This window comes from Narcine bancroftii, chromosome 11 (genome assembly GCF_036971445.1).
Source record: "Narcine bancroftii isolate sNarBan1 chromosome 11, sNarBan1.hap1, whole genome shotgun sequence".
Classification (NCBI taxonomy): Eukaryota; Metazoa; Chordata; class Chondrichthyes; order Torpediniformes; family Narcinidae; genus Narcine; species Narcine bancroftii.
The window spans coordinates 103,465,918-103,483,309 of NC_091479.1; the positions used below are offsets into that span (position 1 = coordinate 103,465,918).

At 45.5% G+C, this 17,392-nt stretch overlaps 1 protein-coding gene across 2 annotated transcripts in view; it reads left to right on the top strand.

Moving 5' to 3' along the window:
• The window catches only part of syt1a (synaptotagmin Ia), a 311,445-nt gene extending 299,807 nt beyond the window's left edge, over window positions 1–11,638 (top strand). Inside the window, exons 9-11 of one of the 2 annotated variants that reach the window (XM_069904366.1) lie at window positions 997–1,111; window positions 8,539–8,672; window positions 9,628–11,638. In XM_069904366.1, the coding sequence (XP_069760467.1) occupies window positions 997–1,111; window positions 8,539–8,672; window positions 9,628–9,834 (456 nt within the window). In that variant the 3' untranslated portion in view covers window positions 9,835–11,638. Of the gene's footprint in view, window positions 1–993; window positions 1,112–8,538; window positions 8,673–9,627 lie in introns of both variants that reach the window. The other variant, XM_069904365.1, reaches the window with a different exon arrangement.
• Window positions 11,639–17,392: the final 5,754 nt, after the last annotated feature.

Genomic DNA, 17,392 nt, shown 5'->3' on the forward strand with positions numbered 1-17,392 from the left:
GTGCTGGGATTTGAACTCACAACCCTCAGGACTGTAAGTACAGCAGCGCTGCCTAACCAGACACTACCACTAATTCAGATCGGTGTGCGCAAAGTTCCACCAATGGCTCAATAAACTCCAACACAGCCGCGTTGAGTCCTTCCATCTCTCTCAGGAATATAAAGCAAATCCACTAAATTATTCATCTTTGGACCCATCATTAATGAGCCCACATCTCAAAGTTAATTTCACCATTTTTGTCATGGCTTTTTTCAATCACTTGAATGGCTTTTGACGGAGCAGAATTCTGATTGTTATTGTCGTGATAAGCAGTGCATCAGCAAACATTTCCAACAAAAATTAAATTTATTAGAGGGCCTGCGGGTACAAGTGTAGCATAGAACACCACCTGGTCATGTGCGAACAAGGAGAGGTAACAGGAAAGAGGGCAAGGGGCAGCTGGAGAGATTAAAGGGAAGGTGTGAGTGATTCAAGGTTCTTTTATTGACGTAATAAAACAGAAAATGTGATATTGCACATTTCCTTTAGTCCTTTGATGGATCTGGGACTCCATTCACTGGAGTTTAGGAGAATCGGAGGGGAACCAGGTATTCTTTCAGAACACTGAAAAGCCTGAATAGAGTGGACGAGGAGAGGATGTTTCCTATGGTGGGAGAGTCTGGGACCAGAATGCAAACACAAATGAGGAGGAATTTCTTTCCCTCAAGGCCGGTGAATCTGTGGAATTCATTGTCATGGACAAGTCATTGGGTACATTGGATATCTATTTGAATATATATGAACTTGACTGTGTTTAAGATAGAGGAAGATTGGTTCTTGATTAGAAAGAGAATCAGGGGTTACGGGGAGAAGACGGGAGAAGGGGGTTGAAAATGAAGTGAATCAGCCATGATGGAATGGTGGGGTAGGCTTGATGGGCCAAAAGGCCTAATTCCACTGCTCTGTCTTATGATCTTAATCACATTCTAAACCCCTTGATGTTTGTGTTCTCAGCAGGAAAAGTTGGGGGATATTTGTTTCTCTCTCCGCTATGTTCCGACTGCCGGGAAATTGACCGTTGTCATCCTGGAGGCAAAGAACCTAAAGAAAATGGATGTGGGAGGTTTATCAGGTAAACAGCTTCAGTTGATACACCAGCATCATGACCTTTCTCATTACTGCCCCCGTATTGGAAACGTGGAGCTCATAACTAGCAGGAGCATCTGGGCAGAGTGGGGGTGTATGAAAAGGTCAACAGAGTGTGGAAAACGTTTATCACACTTCAATAGTGGCATCAGTTCTTCTTCTTTTCTTTGGCTTGGCTTCGCGGACGAAGATTTATGGAGGGGGTAAAAAGTCCACGTCAGCTGCAGGCTCGTTTGTGGCTGACAAGTCCAATGCGGGACAGGCAGACACGGTTGCAGCGGTTGCAGGGGAAAATTGGTTGGTTGGGGTTGGGTGTTGGGTTTTTCCTCCTTTGCCTTTTGTCAGTGAGGTGGGCTCTGCGGTCTTCTTCAAAGGAGGTTGCTGCCCGCCAAACTGTGAGGCGCCAAGATGCATGGTTTGAGGCGTTATCAGCCCACTGGCGGTGGTCAATGTGGCAGGCACCAAGAGATTTCTTTAGGCAGTCCTTGTACCTTTTCTTTGGTGCACCTCTGTCACGGTGGCCAGTGGAGAGCTCGGCATCAGTTCTAGCTTTGTATAAAATGGAGTTATCAGCTTTCCCTTCAAAGGTGAGACCATCAGGTAAGGTTGGAAAGGAGTCATCTCCACCATTGGAGAACCACTGGCAAGGAAATTCTCTCACAGTCCTCAGTCCCTTCAATGACTGCTCCCCTCCCTCCCTCATAAACCACCCCCCACTGCTTCAACTCTCTGAGCTCTCTGTACATCTCCAGTTCGAAAGGCTTGATTTCCTTCTCTCCGTCATCCAGAGAGCAGAGACACAGCACTGCTCTCAATGTCCAACTGCCCGGCCCTAAAGCCGCCAGCACTGTACAGGTATTAAATGGCCTGTTCGAGGAACCAACAGTGTTATGAAACTTAAAATCCTGCAACTGCAGGTCTGTGCCTAAGGTACCTGTGCTCAGCAGTGTCCACAAGGGGTTGCAGACTCCGGGGGAGCAGCGTAGCAGTGCAAGGCACCAATAACGGGGAGAACACCCCCTGTTGAGAAGGAGAAGCAGAGGAGACGACCCTACAGCAGGTGACCATGGCAGTGGACCAGCAAGGGTCACAACAGCTGAAGGACTGATACAGGCAGCGGGACCCACATGACCTACAGGCAGATGGAGACTGGCTCATGGGAACCAGGTATCAGAGCCGGGATTTGAGAGGGTGCTGAGGGCAAGAAGGGCTCCCAAAGGGTGCAGAAGGCTTCCTGATCATGTCAGAGGTTTGGATCTGGAGTTCGGGCTGCCAATAGATCGAATGGGAGTCTGAAGGCACTGGAGGCAAATCCATGGGCATTCAATATCTCTAAAGGGACTCTCTTTTGCTTCTCTTTCTCTTTTACTGTAAGGGGTGCCAGTCGACAATAATGGCAACTCTGCCTGACAGAAGGCAATTTCTTGTAATATTACATGTTCTGTACTATTACATATAACCACTTACAGAACAGGCCAGTTCGGCCCTACTAGTCCATGCCGTAGCAAATCCCCACCCTCCTAGTCCCACTGACCAGCACCCAGTCCATACCCCTCTAGTCCCCTCCTATCCATGTAACGATCCAGTCTTTCCTTAAATGTAACCAATGATCCCGCCTCGACCACGTCTGCCGGAAGCTCATTCCACATCCCCACCACCCTCTGCGTAAAGAAATTTCCCCTCATAATTTTCCCCCTTCAATCTTAAACCATGTCCTCTAGTTTGAATCTCCCCCTTTCTTAATTGAAAAAGCCTATCCACATTTACTCTGTCTGTCCCTTTTAAAATCTTAAACACCTCTATCAAGTCCCCTCTCAAATCTTCTACGCTCCAGAGAAAAAAGCCCCAGTCTGCACAACCTTTCCCTGTAACTCAGACCCTGAAATCCTGTCAACATTTTCGTGAACCTTCTCTGCACTCTCTCTATTTTGTTTATATCTTTCCTATAATTTGGTGACCAAAACTGTACACAGTACTCCAAATTTGGCCTCACCAATGCCTTGTACAATTTCATCATAACCTCCCTACTCTTGAATTCAATACTCCGACTTATGAAGGCCAACATTCCAAATGCCTTCTTCACCACACCATCTACCTGAGTATCAGCCTTGAGGGTACTATTTACCATAACTCCTAAATCCCTTTGTTGCTCTGCACTCCTCAATTGTCTACCATTCAATGTATATGACCTATTTAAATTTACCTTTCCAAAATGTAGCACCTCACATTTATCTGTATTAAATTCCATCAGCCATTTCTCAGCCCACACCTCCAGCCTTCCTAAATCACCTTTTAATCTACGGTAATCTACCTCACTGTCCACAACACCACCAATCTTTGTGTCATACGCAAACTTGCTTATCCAATTCTCCACCCCTACATCCAGATCGTTAATATATATAACAAATAATAGTGGACCCAGGACCGATCCCTGAGGAACTCCACTAGTCACCGGCCTCCAATTGGACAAACAATTTTCTACCACTACTCTCTGACACCTCCCATCCAATCATCGCTGAATCCATTTCACTACCTCTTTATTTATACCTAATGCCTCCACCTTTTTTCCTAACCTCCTGTGGGGAACTTTGTCAAAAGCTTTACTAAAGTCCAAATAGACAACATCCACAGCTTTCCCTTCATCAATCTTTTTTGTAACCCCTTCGAAGAACTCAATCAGGTTTGTCAAGCTTGATCTACCCCTGACAAAACCATGCTGATTACTCCCTATCAATCCCTGTACCTCCAAACATTTGTAAATAGCATCCCTCAGAACACTTTCCATCAACTTGCCCACCACAGACGTCAGACTTACAGGCCTATAATTCCCAGGTTTGCATTTGGACCCTTTCTTAAACAGAGGAACCACATGCCCCACCCTCCAATCCTTTGGCACCACCCCCGTGACCAGTGACATCCTAAATATCTCTGTTAATGGCCCCACTAACTGTCCACTAGCCTCCCTGAGTGTCCTAGGGAATATTTTGTCTGGTCCGGGAGATTTATCCACCTTTATCTTTTTTAACACAGCCATCACTACCTCCTCGGTTATCCTTATATGCTTCATGACCTCCCCACTATTTTTCTTTACTTCAACTGGTTCAACATTTTTTTTCCCTAGTGAATACCAAGGCAAAGAAATCATTCAAAATTTCCCCCATTTTCTCAGACTTCTCACTCAGCCTACCCTCGCTATCTACAAGGGGTCCAATTTTATCTCTCACTAATCTTTTACTTTTAATGTACTTATAGAAACCCTTTGGATTTATTTTTACTCTGTCAACCAAAGCCTCTTCATGCCTTTTTTGGCCTTTCTAATTTCTTTCTTAAGATTCCTTCTACACTCCTTGTAGTCCTCCTTCAACTTCTCAGCTCCCTGCTCTTTATACCTCTTGTACACCTCCCTTTTTCTCCTAACCAAATTTCCAATATTCCTCGAAAACCAAGCCTCCCTATGACTTCCAGCCTTTCCTTTGATCCACACTGGGACATAACTACTCTGTACCTTCAAAATTTCTTTTTTGAATATCCTCCATTTTTCATTAACATCCTTACCTGAAAATATCCTGTCCCACTCAATACTCCCCAAATCCCTTCTTATTCCTTCGAAATTTGCTCTTTTCCAATCCAGAACCTCAACTTTAGGCCCCTCCTTGCTCTTCCCTAAAACTAACAGAATTATGATCACTAGACCCAATTGGTTCTCCAACATTAATGTCCGCTCCCTGACCTAGCTCGTTCCCTAACAGGAGATCCAGTATTACACAGTCCCGAGTCGGTTCTTCTACTAACTGATTTAGAAAACAATCCTGAGCACATTTAACGAACATGACATAATCTTGGAAAACCCTGGATTTCCCATTCTAAACTTCACCTCTCCTCCTGAATAAAACCTTCCTTTCCCATGGTAAGTGTCAAACCTTGTCCAATTTGTACTTTGAGTCGTTGCAATGCCTGCCAAGTGCTCGTGGAAACACATTGGAATTTTTTTTTTGAATGATACATTGCATTTTCCTATGACTGTTGACATTTATTGATTGTCCTCTTGCTTTAACCCTGTTTTAACCAGACATCAGTTAATCAAAAGATTCTCTAGTACTGTAAGCGTTCATAATGGAATTTGTCATCACAGATAAATGACCTCTTTAACCTGAGCAAGAAAGCAACAGAAAATATTTTTCCATTCCAAATTAGAATGTGGCAGCAATGTGGATGGCCTGATTAACCGGGTCCAGTAACCACATTAGCAAACACAAATTCTCTTGTTAAAGGGCTGTAAGCAGAAGGACTGGGAGAAGTAATCCGTGAGTCATGACTTCATCACTAAACTTTAAATTTAGAATATTACAGCACAGTACAGGACCATCAGCCCACAAAGCTGTGCTGACCTATGTGAACCTAGTCAACAAACTAAACCTTGTGTGCCTCACACCATAACCCTCTATCTTGCATCCAGATTTCTGGTTTATTGTCAGAATACATACATGGCCATAGAACATTACAGCACAGAAACAAGCCTCTTCAGCCCTTCTAGTCTGTGCCAAACTATTTTTTTTGCTCAGACCACAGCCCTCCATTCCTCTCCCATGTACCTGAAATTGAGCCCACATTGACCACTTCAGCTGGCAGCTCGTTCCACACTCCCACCACTTTCCATGTGAAGAAGTTTGACATCACACACGACCATGAGATTCTTTTTCCTGTGGGCCAGGCAGAATTTCTAATTACCAATAACTGTACTCAAAGAAACATAAACAGACTGTGCAAGCACAGAAGTATAAATATTCAATAATAAATAAAGTGCAGAGTCCTTAAATGTCGTCGAGGAGTCTGATAGTGGAGGGGGAGCAGCTGCTCCTGGACCTGGGGGGGGGCGAATCTTTCGGCACTGAGACCTCTTCCCTGATAGCAGCAGCATGTGCTGAGTGGTGGGGATCCTTGATGATGACTGCTGCTCTCCGACGGCAGCCTTCCCTGGAGATGTTCTCGATGGTGGGGAGGGTTTTGCCTGTGATGTCCTGGGCTGCGTCCACGACCTTCTGCTGCTCGACGCACTGAGTTCCTCCAGCAGATTGCTCTTTCACTCCAGATTCCAACTGGGCGTCTCTTGTGTCTCACGGTTTGTTGGAGAGAACTGCACCAATTAATGTAGTACAGGGAGTGAATTATCTTGAGGCATTTGGGTGAAAAGGAACCTCCTACAGCTAGTACTTTCTTGCAGAGGGTATCTCAATTATTATCAATATCACCAGAGGTTCTTTCAAATTAATATTAGTTGCTCGTTCAGGTCAGTTATGGTTCGCAGAACTGTTTCTGTAAGCAAGCAATCGCTCAGCTAAATAAAAATACAAACTAATAAACCATTTGGTGCTGGAAGGTAAAAAGCAGCAGCTGAAGGAATGGAGAGGAGAGAGTTGGACAAAGTGACTGCAGTTCTGCTACTGCAGTCACAAAACGCTCAGAGGGAACAGAGAGATGGAAAGGACAACAACAAGCTCTCAAAAACTTGTACCGGTGGAGGGCATTCCGGCTGGTCGTATCACGGTCTGGTGCAGAGGCACCAACGCTCAGGACAATAAAAAATTCCCGAGGGTTGTGAACTCGGCCTGTGACATCACGGGCACCAGACTTCACTCCATCGAGGACACCCACACGAGGCGGTGTCCTAAGAAAGCAGCCTCTATCCTCTAAGACCCCACCACCCAGGCCAGGCCCTCTTCACTTGGCTACCGTCAGGAAAAGGTTCAGGAGCCTAAAGACGAGCACCCAATAGCACAAGGACAGCTTCTTCCCCACTGCCATCAGATTCCTGAATAATCGATGAACCCCAGACATTGCCTCCGTTTGACTCTTCGTGCTCTCTTTTTATTTATTGTTGTTAGGTGGTTTATATGAATATTTGCTCCGTTTCACTGCTGCGAAACAACAAATTTCAAGACAATAAATTCTGAGCTGTCTGTGCATCCTGAAGTTGAACAACAGATCCGCCCACACTGCATTCCATAGCGCACATGTGCTCTGGGGTAGACAACCTCAAAGCAGTGTAGAACGGACACAACCAGAGCGGTGCACCAGTTCCCAGAGCACCAGTTCAAAGCTATCCTATTGACCCGTACGTGAGCCCTCAATTCCCTGCCCGCTCCCATGTCTGTGTAAATGCCTCTGGAACGTCACTATCAGCTCACACCTGAGATTGATAGGTATCTGAATGGTCAAGTTACGGGGGGGGGGAGGAGTGGGCTTGAGTGGGAGAATGAATCAGCTCATGATGGAACAGACGCGATAGGCCAAAAGGCCTACTTCTGCTCCTATATCTTATGGTCTACCACTACCTCTGGCATTGCTTGCAGGCACCCAGTGCCTCCAATAGACACCCCCACCTTGGACCTACGTCCCCTAGTATTTGATAGTTCTACCCTGGGAAAAGATAGGCCTATCTATGCTTCTCATATAATTTTATAAATTATATAAGTCAACCTCAAGTCAAATAACTAATATAATAACTGCTCCCCATTGGTTTGGTTGATGCCTTTTGCAAACTGGTAAAATTGGTGGTTAACGAGCACTCAGCAAGATCCCACGAGCAGCAACATGTAACAAGATCCCTTTCAGCCACTGGGATGGAAGAAAGTTGCCACCTGCATCCAGATGTGGACGTAAGAAACAGGAGTGTGATTATGGCTGATCTGCTCATCTCCACCAACCTACTTTTCCCCATATCCCTTAATTCCCCCTCTATGTAAAAAATCTATCCCACCTCATCTTAAATATATTTACTGAGGTCTCCTCCACTGCTTGAATGGGCAGCAAATTCCACGGATTCACTACCATCTGGGAAAACCAGTTCCTCCTCATTTCTGCCCTAAATCTACTACCCTGAATCTTGAGGCTATGTCCCCTTGTTCTAGTCTCGCATACCAGTGGAACCAACTTACCTATACCTTTCATAATTTTATATATTTCTATAAGATCACCACTCATTCTTCTAAATCCCAATGAGTACAATCCCAGACAACGCATAGGCCAACCCCTTCATCCCTGGAATCAACATGGTGAGCCTCCTCTGCACCCCCTCCAAAGCCAGTACATCCTTTCTCAAATGAGGAGACCAGAACTGTACACAGTTCTCCAGATGCAGCCTCACCAGTACCTTGTATCGTGCAGCAGAACCTCCCTGCTCTTAAATTCCAATGCTCCATTTGCCTTCTTGATAGCCAGCAGTCCCTACAAACCAACCTTTTGCAATTCATACCTGAGCTCTCCCAGGTCCTTCAGGACATCAGCATGCTGCAACAACGCGGAGAGACAACCAATGGCAGGAATGCCATATCCCCTCCCTTTGTGTGGCCATGGACCTGAAACTCCAAAGAGTTTTGACCTCCGGAATTATTCTCACCATTATTGCATTTTCAGATCCCTACGTGAAGATTCACCTGATGCAGAATGGAAAGAGACTCAAGAAAAAGAAGACAACTATTAAGAAAAACACTCTTAACCCATACTACAACGAGTCCTTCAGCTTTGAAGTACCATTTGAGCAGATCCAGGTAAAGTCACTGAATGCACCAACTCAATTCAGGAGGTTGAGAGAACAACAGTCCTGGAGATGTAGGTCTGAGAACATTACAGCCCAGTGCAGGACCTTCAGCCCACCATGTTGTGCCACCCTATGTAAACCTACTCAACATCAAATCTAACCCTTCCCTCCCTCACACTAATTATCTTTTATTTCTCTTACATCTAAGAATCTTTTAAATTTCCCTACTGTACCAGCCTCGTTCACCAGCCCAAGCAATCCATTCCAGGCACCCACCACTCCCTGTAAACAAGTTAAACTTTCCTCCACTCACCTTAAACAGATGTCCTCTGGTATTGGCCATTGCCGCCCTGGGAAAGAGGTGCCCCTCATAACCTTATCTAGCTCCATTAAGTTGCCTCTCGTCCTCCATCCTTCTAAAGAAAAAGATCCCTGGCTCTCAGCTGGACAGGTACTTTGTAAAAATAATGACCACCCATCACTCTCAACCATGTTGAAATCCTTCTCGTTGCCCTTACCCAGCTCAGTAAAAGCACAGACACTCCTGTTCCCTCGGCCCTCTCATGCTTCCATTTGTGAGGCACAGAACTGGCCCAGTCTCCACAACCATCAGGTTGTCCACTTCAGCTGATTCCGCTCACCTGATAACGAGTAACAAATTTAGAGATGCATCAAAATTCTTTCTTGTGCAGCCACACAAGATACACCAACTGCTCCAGTACAGTAAGAGGTAATAAATGCCTCACACAGATGTCTGCGGAGGTCAGAGCCCATGTAGAGGATTAATAGGTGTTGAATGATTGGAGTTTGGGGGGGGGGAAGGCCTCGAAGAGCATGATTCTAGACACCCAACCTAAACCCATCCCACGTGGCTGGGCTCCAACAAGCTCAGCCTCCACCACTCTCTGGGTTGGAGAATTACTGATAATGGTTCCTTCTCCCCTCCCCCTTGTTTCGTCATGCAGAAAGTTCAGGTTGTCGTCACCGTCCTGGACTACGACAAAATTGGCAAAAATGATGCCATTGGCAAGGTCTTCGTGGGCTACAACAGCACAGCTGCGGAGCTCCGCCACTGGTCAGACATGCTGGCCAATCCCAGGAGGCCCATTGCACAGTGGCACACTCTCCAGCCCGAGGAGGAGGTGGACGCCGCACTCGGAATGAAGAAATGAGAAGCCTTTCCATGTTCCTCCTTGTGCTCGTGTCAGTGTGGTGTAGATACCTCAATCCCCACTCACCCATCACCACATCAATCTCTCTCCCTCCTCTCTCTCTCTCTCTCTCTCAGTCTCATTCACGCCATCTCTGTCCCCAGCCCTTCCTCATTATTGTGACCCTGGTTAGAATAATTTCTTTTTGACACATCATCTCCATTGGCACTGTCCATTCTCATCATCCTTTTAAGCAATATGATCTGTGTAGATAGAGCACGATTCAAATTATGTATCTCACAGTTGTACATATATATGCATCCATGAAGCAAAGGATCATTTCTAGTCTGTGTGTTTGTACGTTGTTAGCATTTCTTATTCTGTGTATTGTTTTTAATAAGATGTTCTATTTTAAATTATATAAATTGACTGAAAAATAGGAAGTCAATGAGATATATTATGGATACATATTTCTCCTGCATTCCAGCTATTTCCTTCTTGTGAAACCAAGATGGGAATAGACCTGAGTAAAGATAAGCGAGATCACACAAAAAAAATCTGAAGTCGGTCGTCTAGTCACCACACTGTGTTGTGCTAGGCTCCGATTCTGCGAGGATCTGCTATGTGTTTTCATGTTACAATGTAGTCAGTGGCATTATTATAAAGCTATTAGTCATTCCATTAGAGTCGAAAGGACTGTTCTGTGTATCACTGTGACTACCTGCGTGTTTAGGAAAGTGAGATCGCTACAAGTTTATTCAATAGTACTTCTGATTTAAGCGTGTGGGTTTCTCTTAGTTTCCTGCCCAATTCATCATTCCCTTCTGCTGCCCTGTCAGGTAATACACAGCTCCGTCCAAACTCTGAGGACCAACCCAGGGAGCTGTGTCCCATTCCCAAGGGAAGCTGCAGATGAAATGACACAACTTCATTTTCAAGCACTGTGCAATCAATCGATGTGTGAGCAGACACACATGTGCACATGCGCTCGCACACACAGAAACATGCATGCACACACAAGAAAATGGTTGTGGAACCATCTTCTCTCAAATTCAAGAGCAGGCAACATAACAGAAGCTTTAACCTATAAAACTTCTAGTGCACACTTTGCTCAGGATTTAACTCATTAGCTGCCACTGTGTTGTCAAGAAGACACTGTATAAATACAGTCACACAGCCAGTATTTGCCCGAGAAGAGGCAATAGGCATCTTTATTTTACCAATATTCGGTGGATATATAAAATATATATATGTGTGTGAAACACTGCCAAAAAGAGAATTATGTTGGTCGCAATGTAAGCACAGCCATAGCCAGAAGGTGCCCCTTTCCTTTCTACTTCAGTTGAGACTGCATTGGACCTCCCTCCAACAGACAGAGCAGTACAGTTCAATGCTGATCTTAACGACAGCCGAACCTGAAAAGCATTTGCATCCAATGCAGTAGGAGGATTCTGCCTTTCTGTATGAATTCTGTAAACTTTGACCTTGCCCGCTTGAGTATTACACGTGGTAACTCCCTTGCCACGAGAGCTTCGGAATATCACCGTGTCTTTTGCTGCTGTGTTTCTCGTGATGTGCAAACTGTGTAAACCTTAATGATTTTTTTTTAGTGAGGTTGTTTAACCTGTTCCCTATCTCTCTCCAACTTCAGTTCACTCTGCATAGTGAATGGCACTGTGGAGCTCCTGATGTTTATATCACTTGATGGTACGCCAGTGTCGGATAAATCATTTTATTTCCAATGGATGTTTTAAATGACTGTAAAATTATGTGTTCCTTACTGTTTGTTTATATAAAATATTAAAAGTTGATTACAGATTTAAAAGCAGACTGTGATGAATTGAGAGTGAACGGCAAAAGCAGCCGAAGCTGGAATCTTGAGTAGACAAAGGACTGCTAGGGGAGCTCAGCAGGTCGGTCAACATTTCGGGTCCAGTCTCGGTGAAGGGTCCCGGCCCGAAATTTTGACTGACCACTTCTACCTGTGGATTCTGTCTGACCTGCTGAGAGCCTCCAGCAATTCTTTGTGAATTGACTTTGCTCAACGCCAGCACGTATAAATGTTGCAACAGCAAAGCTTAAATATCTTGTCCATGGCAAACTGTCCCTATGGTCAAAGTCAGACCTTGATGAAAGGAACACAAGGGCCAGAAAGCATGGCCCATTCCATTCTCCACCAGGTATCATAGACTAGCACAGAGTCATGGTACATGAGGTTGTGATCACCCAGATCCTTCTACCCAAAAAAACTAAATCCTCCCTACCTCATAATCCTCTATTTTTCTTTCATCCATGTGCCTGTCCAACAGCCTCTAAATGCTCCTGCTGTTTTAGCCTCCACCACCATCCATGGAAATGCATTCCAGGCATCCACAACTCTCCGCGTAAAAAACTTAACATCGATGTCTCCCATAAAGTTCCCTCCCTTCATCTTGTACATGTCCTCTGGCGTTTGCCACCCTCACCCTGGGAAAAAGGTGCTGGCTTATCGATGCCTCTCATAATCATGTCGACCTCTATCAAGACAGCCTATGCTCTGTCAGTCACTGAAACACCCCACTCTGCGCCTCTCTGCAACTCACTGAAACACCGGACCCTGCACTCTGTGCCTCTCTGTAACAGTCCCCTCTTCACCTTGAACCTGAACCCCCTAACTTTAGACATTCCTCAGATATGTATGACAGAAACAAGCCCTGGGAAATGCCAACCACTGCACCAATCCACAGTAATCTAAATGACCTGCATTTGGACCATCACCTTATCCAGACATGATTATTAAGTGTTCATCTCAAGTTCAATTTTATTGTCATGTGCACCAAGATGCTGTGATAGTTCTTTTGTGAGCAATCTAGGAGACATCACATGCATAGTACAAGAAAGACACACTCTAAAAGTGCAATAATGCGGAGGCAGAGAGAAATCAGTTGGTATGGAGCAAAGGCAGCATCATCTTACTATTTGTGCTTCATTCAGGAGTCTGACAAAGGGTTTTTGCCCTGAACCATTCACCCTGTTCCTCTGACCCGCAAGTTTTTCCAACATTGTCTTCCAACAATGTCTCCTCGAGACATTCTTTTGAACTCCTACCTTGAAAAGGCACCACAACAACAGGTCGACAATGTCCAGATACCCCACAGGAGAGGTCAAACACTGGGTGGGAGAGATGGGGGAAAAATCTTCTCTCAGATTCTAAACTATACCCTGGGATCTTCCACCTCCTGCCTCATCAATTCCTCTGTATACGACTTACCACTCCAGCCAAGGATCCTCTGTTTAACATGCTAGCTGACAGATAAATCTTGATAGATTAGAATAAAGCAAACCACTTGAAGTGAAGCTATTTTTTCCAATCAATAGTTATCTACGTTCTATGGCCAGGCAGTAACCAACACTATTATCTTTTGCTACATCCAACACATTATCTCACTGCCACCAGCAGAATCCTCACATCAAACAAATGGATTTTGACTGCTATTATTATCTCTGCCACATCATTACAAACACCTTGGGTTCTAGGAGATTATTTTTCTTGTGAAGCTATCTATTTCAAACCTATGGTCATTAACTGGCCACTCTGAGACTCTCCTTCCTGACAGAGATTGCCCTCAGCTGAATCCATACCACTTCCTCAATAAGTCACTAACTCCCAGTAAGTAATTGAGCAACATCTACAGTGGATAGCCAAAACTAAAAGGCAGCCACGCCGCCGCTTGAATGCAAAACTTGTTCCCTCAGACCAAAGAACCATGAGGTGCAGACGCCAGTATCCATGAGCAGGCAACGAGAAGAGGGGCTCAGAAGGGCAGGCAGCGTCTGTGGTGGGAGATGGCCAGTCGACGTCCTTCTCCCCCATCTCCAACACTCTCTGTGTAAAACCTCCCCCCCATCAACTTAAACACATTTGATGATTTTTCTATGGGAACAGTAAAGCAGATCCATCAAGCACCCATTTACACTGATCTCGTTTTTTTTGTTATTCACAAGATGTAGGAGCAGAAATAGGCCCTTCGGCCCATCAAGTCTGCCCCACCATTCTAATCACGAGCTGATCCATCCACCTACTCAGCTCCACACCCAGTGCCTTTTCCCCATGACCCTTGAGTAATCAAATGTGTGTCAATCTCTGCCTTAAATCCACCCAATGACCTCGCTTCCCCAACTGCCTGTGGCAACAAGTTCCACAGACTCACAACCCTCTGGCTAAAGATTTTCTACATCTGTTTAAAATTGATGCCCTTTTATCCAAGTTATGCCTTCTTGTCCTAGTTTCCAGTGTTCCCATAAATTCCACCCCCCCCCTTCCCACATTCTACCACCCTCCTCCCACACGAGGGCCAATTTCCAGCAGCTAATTAAACAATCAACTGGAATCTGTTGGAGTCTGGAGGAAACCTTCCCATTCACAGGGAGAACATGCAAACTCCATACAGACAGTGGCAGACGACAGGATCGAACCGTAGTTAGAGTACCATCTGTACCTACCTGAATCTTAGAATTCTCTTCCCATGGGATCTGCGGAGGCTGAAGTGGAAACAGATCATTCGAATGCACTAGAATCTCAGGAGCTGAGGGACGAGAGGAGGCGAGATCAGGGCTGGTTCAGACAGGATTTTATTTAACTCCTGGTCTCTCGGCCAACTCCTACTTCCAATTGTTAGGCACAGTGACAGAGCTTTACAGCATAGAACCAGCCCAAACTTACGACCATCAGGTGGTTCACCTCACCTGGTCCCGCTCACCTGATAACGAGGATGAGTTTACTGTCATACACATCAGTAACAATGTAGAGATGCAGCAAAATTCTTTCTTGTGCAGCCACACAGGTACACAAGGTACACCAACTACTCCAGTAGAGAGAGAAGACAGATAAATATTCATAGATACAGTTAATGCTGGAAAACAATGTTGTGTTTCAATAATGCTGACTGATTTTTCGGTGGTCTGGGAGTCAAGTTTATCATCATCTAATTGTACAAGTACAACCCAACAATACAGTGTCCTTCACTCCTTGGTGCAAAACACACAGACACACAACCAGACATAACACACATTTAGACAAACAATACATTATAAGGGCAAGTATTTCATCCATACAAATAAATAGATATTGCTTCGTGAATATGAGGGTCAATGTGAGCCGTTCCTTTGGTCGTTCAGCAATCTCCCTGCCTGTAGGAAGAACCTGTTCCTCAGCCTGGTGGTGCTGGCTCTGAACCTCCTGTATTTCTTCCCTGACGGGAGCAGCTGAAAGATACTGTGTACACCTCCATGATTTTACGCGCCCTCTTCAAACCACGATCCCGGTAGAAGTTTATCTTAGAATTTTCTACCCGTGGGATCTGTGGAGGCTGAGTCACAGATCTCTTGAATCCATCTGAATCTCAAGGGCTGAGGGATGAGAGGAGGCGAGATCAGGGCTGGATCAGACATCAGATCATACAGAGAGGTTCAAGAGGCTGATATTGGTTAGATAAAAACTAGATATGCTGTACCTTGTGGCTGAAGGGGGCAGTGAGAAGAGGTTGTGCCAGGGTGATGGAGCACGTTTAAAGCAGCACTTCACAGAGATGTCTTCAAAGGATGGGAAGTCTGTGCTCATGATGAACTTGGCCAGGTTTGCTGCTTTCTGCGGCCTTCAGCGTTCCCAGGCACTCAAGGATTTGAAGTACGTGGATTGTTTTCCCATGTCCCTGATTTGACACCCCATCCCACACTCTCCTCTCTCAAAAATCAGTCTTGGTTCAAAGCGTAAACAATTCCCATCTCCACAGCTTCACAAACGTTTGACAGCTCTTTGCCTGCATTTGTTGGAAGTTAGGAGAACGATGGGGAACCTCATTGAAACATTTTGAATGTTGAAAGGCATAGACAGAGATGTAGAAAGGTTGTTTCCCTCGGACAAGAGGGCACAACTTCAGGATTGAAGGGCACCTACTTAGAACAGAGATGGGGAGGAATTTCTGAAGCCAGAGGGTGGTAAATCTGCCAAATTTGTTGCCACAGGCAGTTATGGAGGCCGGGTGATTGGATGTATTTAAGGCAGAGATTGATAGGCTCTTGATTAGCCAGGGCATCAAAGGTAATGAGAAAGATGGGCAGTGGTGCTGAGTGGGGAAATGGATGGGGGAGGAAAATCAAAGGGCCAAATGACCTATTTCTGCTCTTATGCTCAACCCACTGAGGTCCTCCAGCAGATACTATATTGCTCCATTTTCCACAGTCCTGCCTCTTCATGCTCCGAGGTTTGACCTGCCAACCTGTAATGGAGATTTTCCTGAGAGTTTGCAAATGAAAGGTCTTGTCTTCAGTCTCAGAGCCTTTCTGTTAGACAAAGCAGCTGCTGGGGAAAACACAGACAACCTGCTGCAGGAAGCCCAAGGGGCTCATTTCTGGCTCATCAACTAATTGTTTGCATAATCTCAGTTTGTATCTCATCGAGTTATTTTACTGTCTGCAATAATGTCACCATTAGATTGGATGTACTGACAAATTACAGTCACAACTAAACCCCATCTGGGAAAACCTGCACTTCAGCTTCAAAGAGCAGGAATTAAACAATGAAAAAATGGAGTTGGGAGGCCAATCGACCCATCAGGCCTGTGCTGGGTCTTTGACATAACTCACTGGCCTCAGCCCAGCTCTTGGCAGTGTAGGAGAGAGCATAGAGTTTGCAGGAAAGGTCAGGCGAGCGAGACTGAACTGGGCACAGATTTATTGTCAGAATACATACTTTAATGGGTGGCACAGTTAGTACAACACCTTCACAGCACCAGTGATCAGGACCGGGGTTCGAATCCTGAGCTGCCTGTAAGGAGTTTGTACGTTCTTCCCATGTCTGTGTGGGTTTTCCCCGGGGCTCTGGCTTCCTCCCACTGTTTGAAATGAATCAGGGTTATAGGTTAATTGGATGTAAAATTGGCGGCACGTGCTCGTGGGCTGTTACTGTGCTGTTTAAAATTGTCTGCAGACATTGGGGTCGAGTGCAACTTGCAGACATGCTGAAGAAACTCAGCAGGTCATACAATATCCACCGGAAGTAAAGGGTAACCAACTTTTCGGGCAAAAACAGGCTAGTGTGGGAAGGGACAAAGAACACATGGAAGAACACATGGCTGTAGGGACCCAACCTTGGCCCTGTGCCTCGTGTGTTTCTGCTGGTTTGAACCCCTCAGCTTGGGTATCTCCTGCCTATTCACAGCCATCTCATTCAGGTCCCCATCTCCCTGCCCAACTAGTTTAAACACTCCTCAATAACTCAAAACCTTCCTGCCAGGAAGTTGGTCTCCCTACAGTTCAGGTGCAACCTGCCCTTTTTGTCAGGTCATACCTTCCGCAGATCCCAATGATCCACAGATATGAACCCCAGCACCAACTCTTCAGCCAGACATTCACCTGCCACAACTTCCTACTCCTGCTCTGTCTGGCATGCAGCACAGGTAGCGATCCACAATCACCACCCTTGAGGTCCTGCTCTTTAGCTTTCTTCCTTAACTCCCTCTGTTCCCTCTTCAGGACCTCATCCCTTTTCCCAAGCTATTGGTACCAATGTGGACCACAACATCTGACTGCTCTCCCTCCC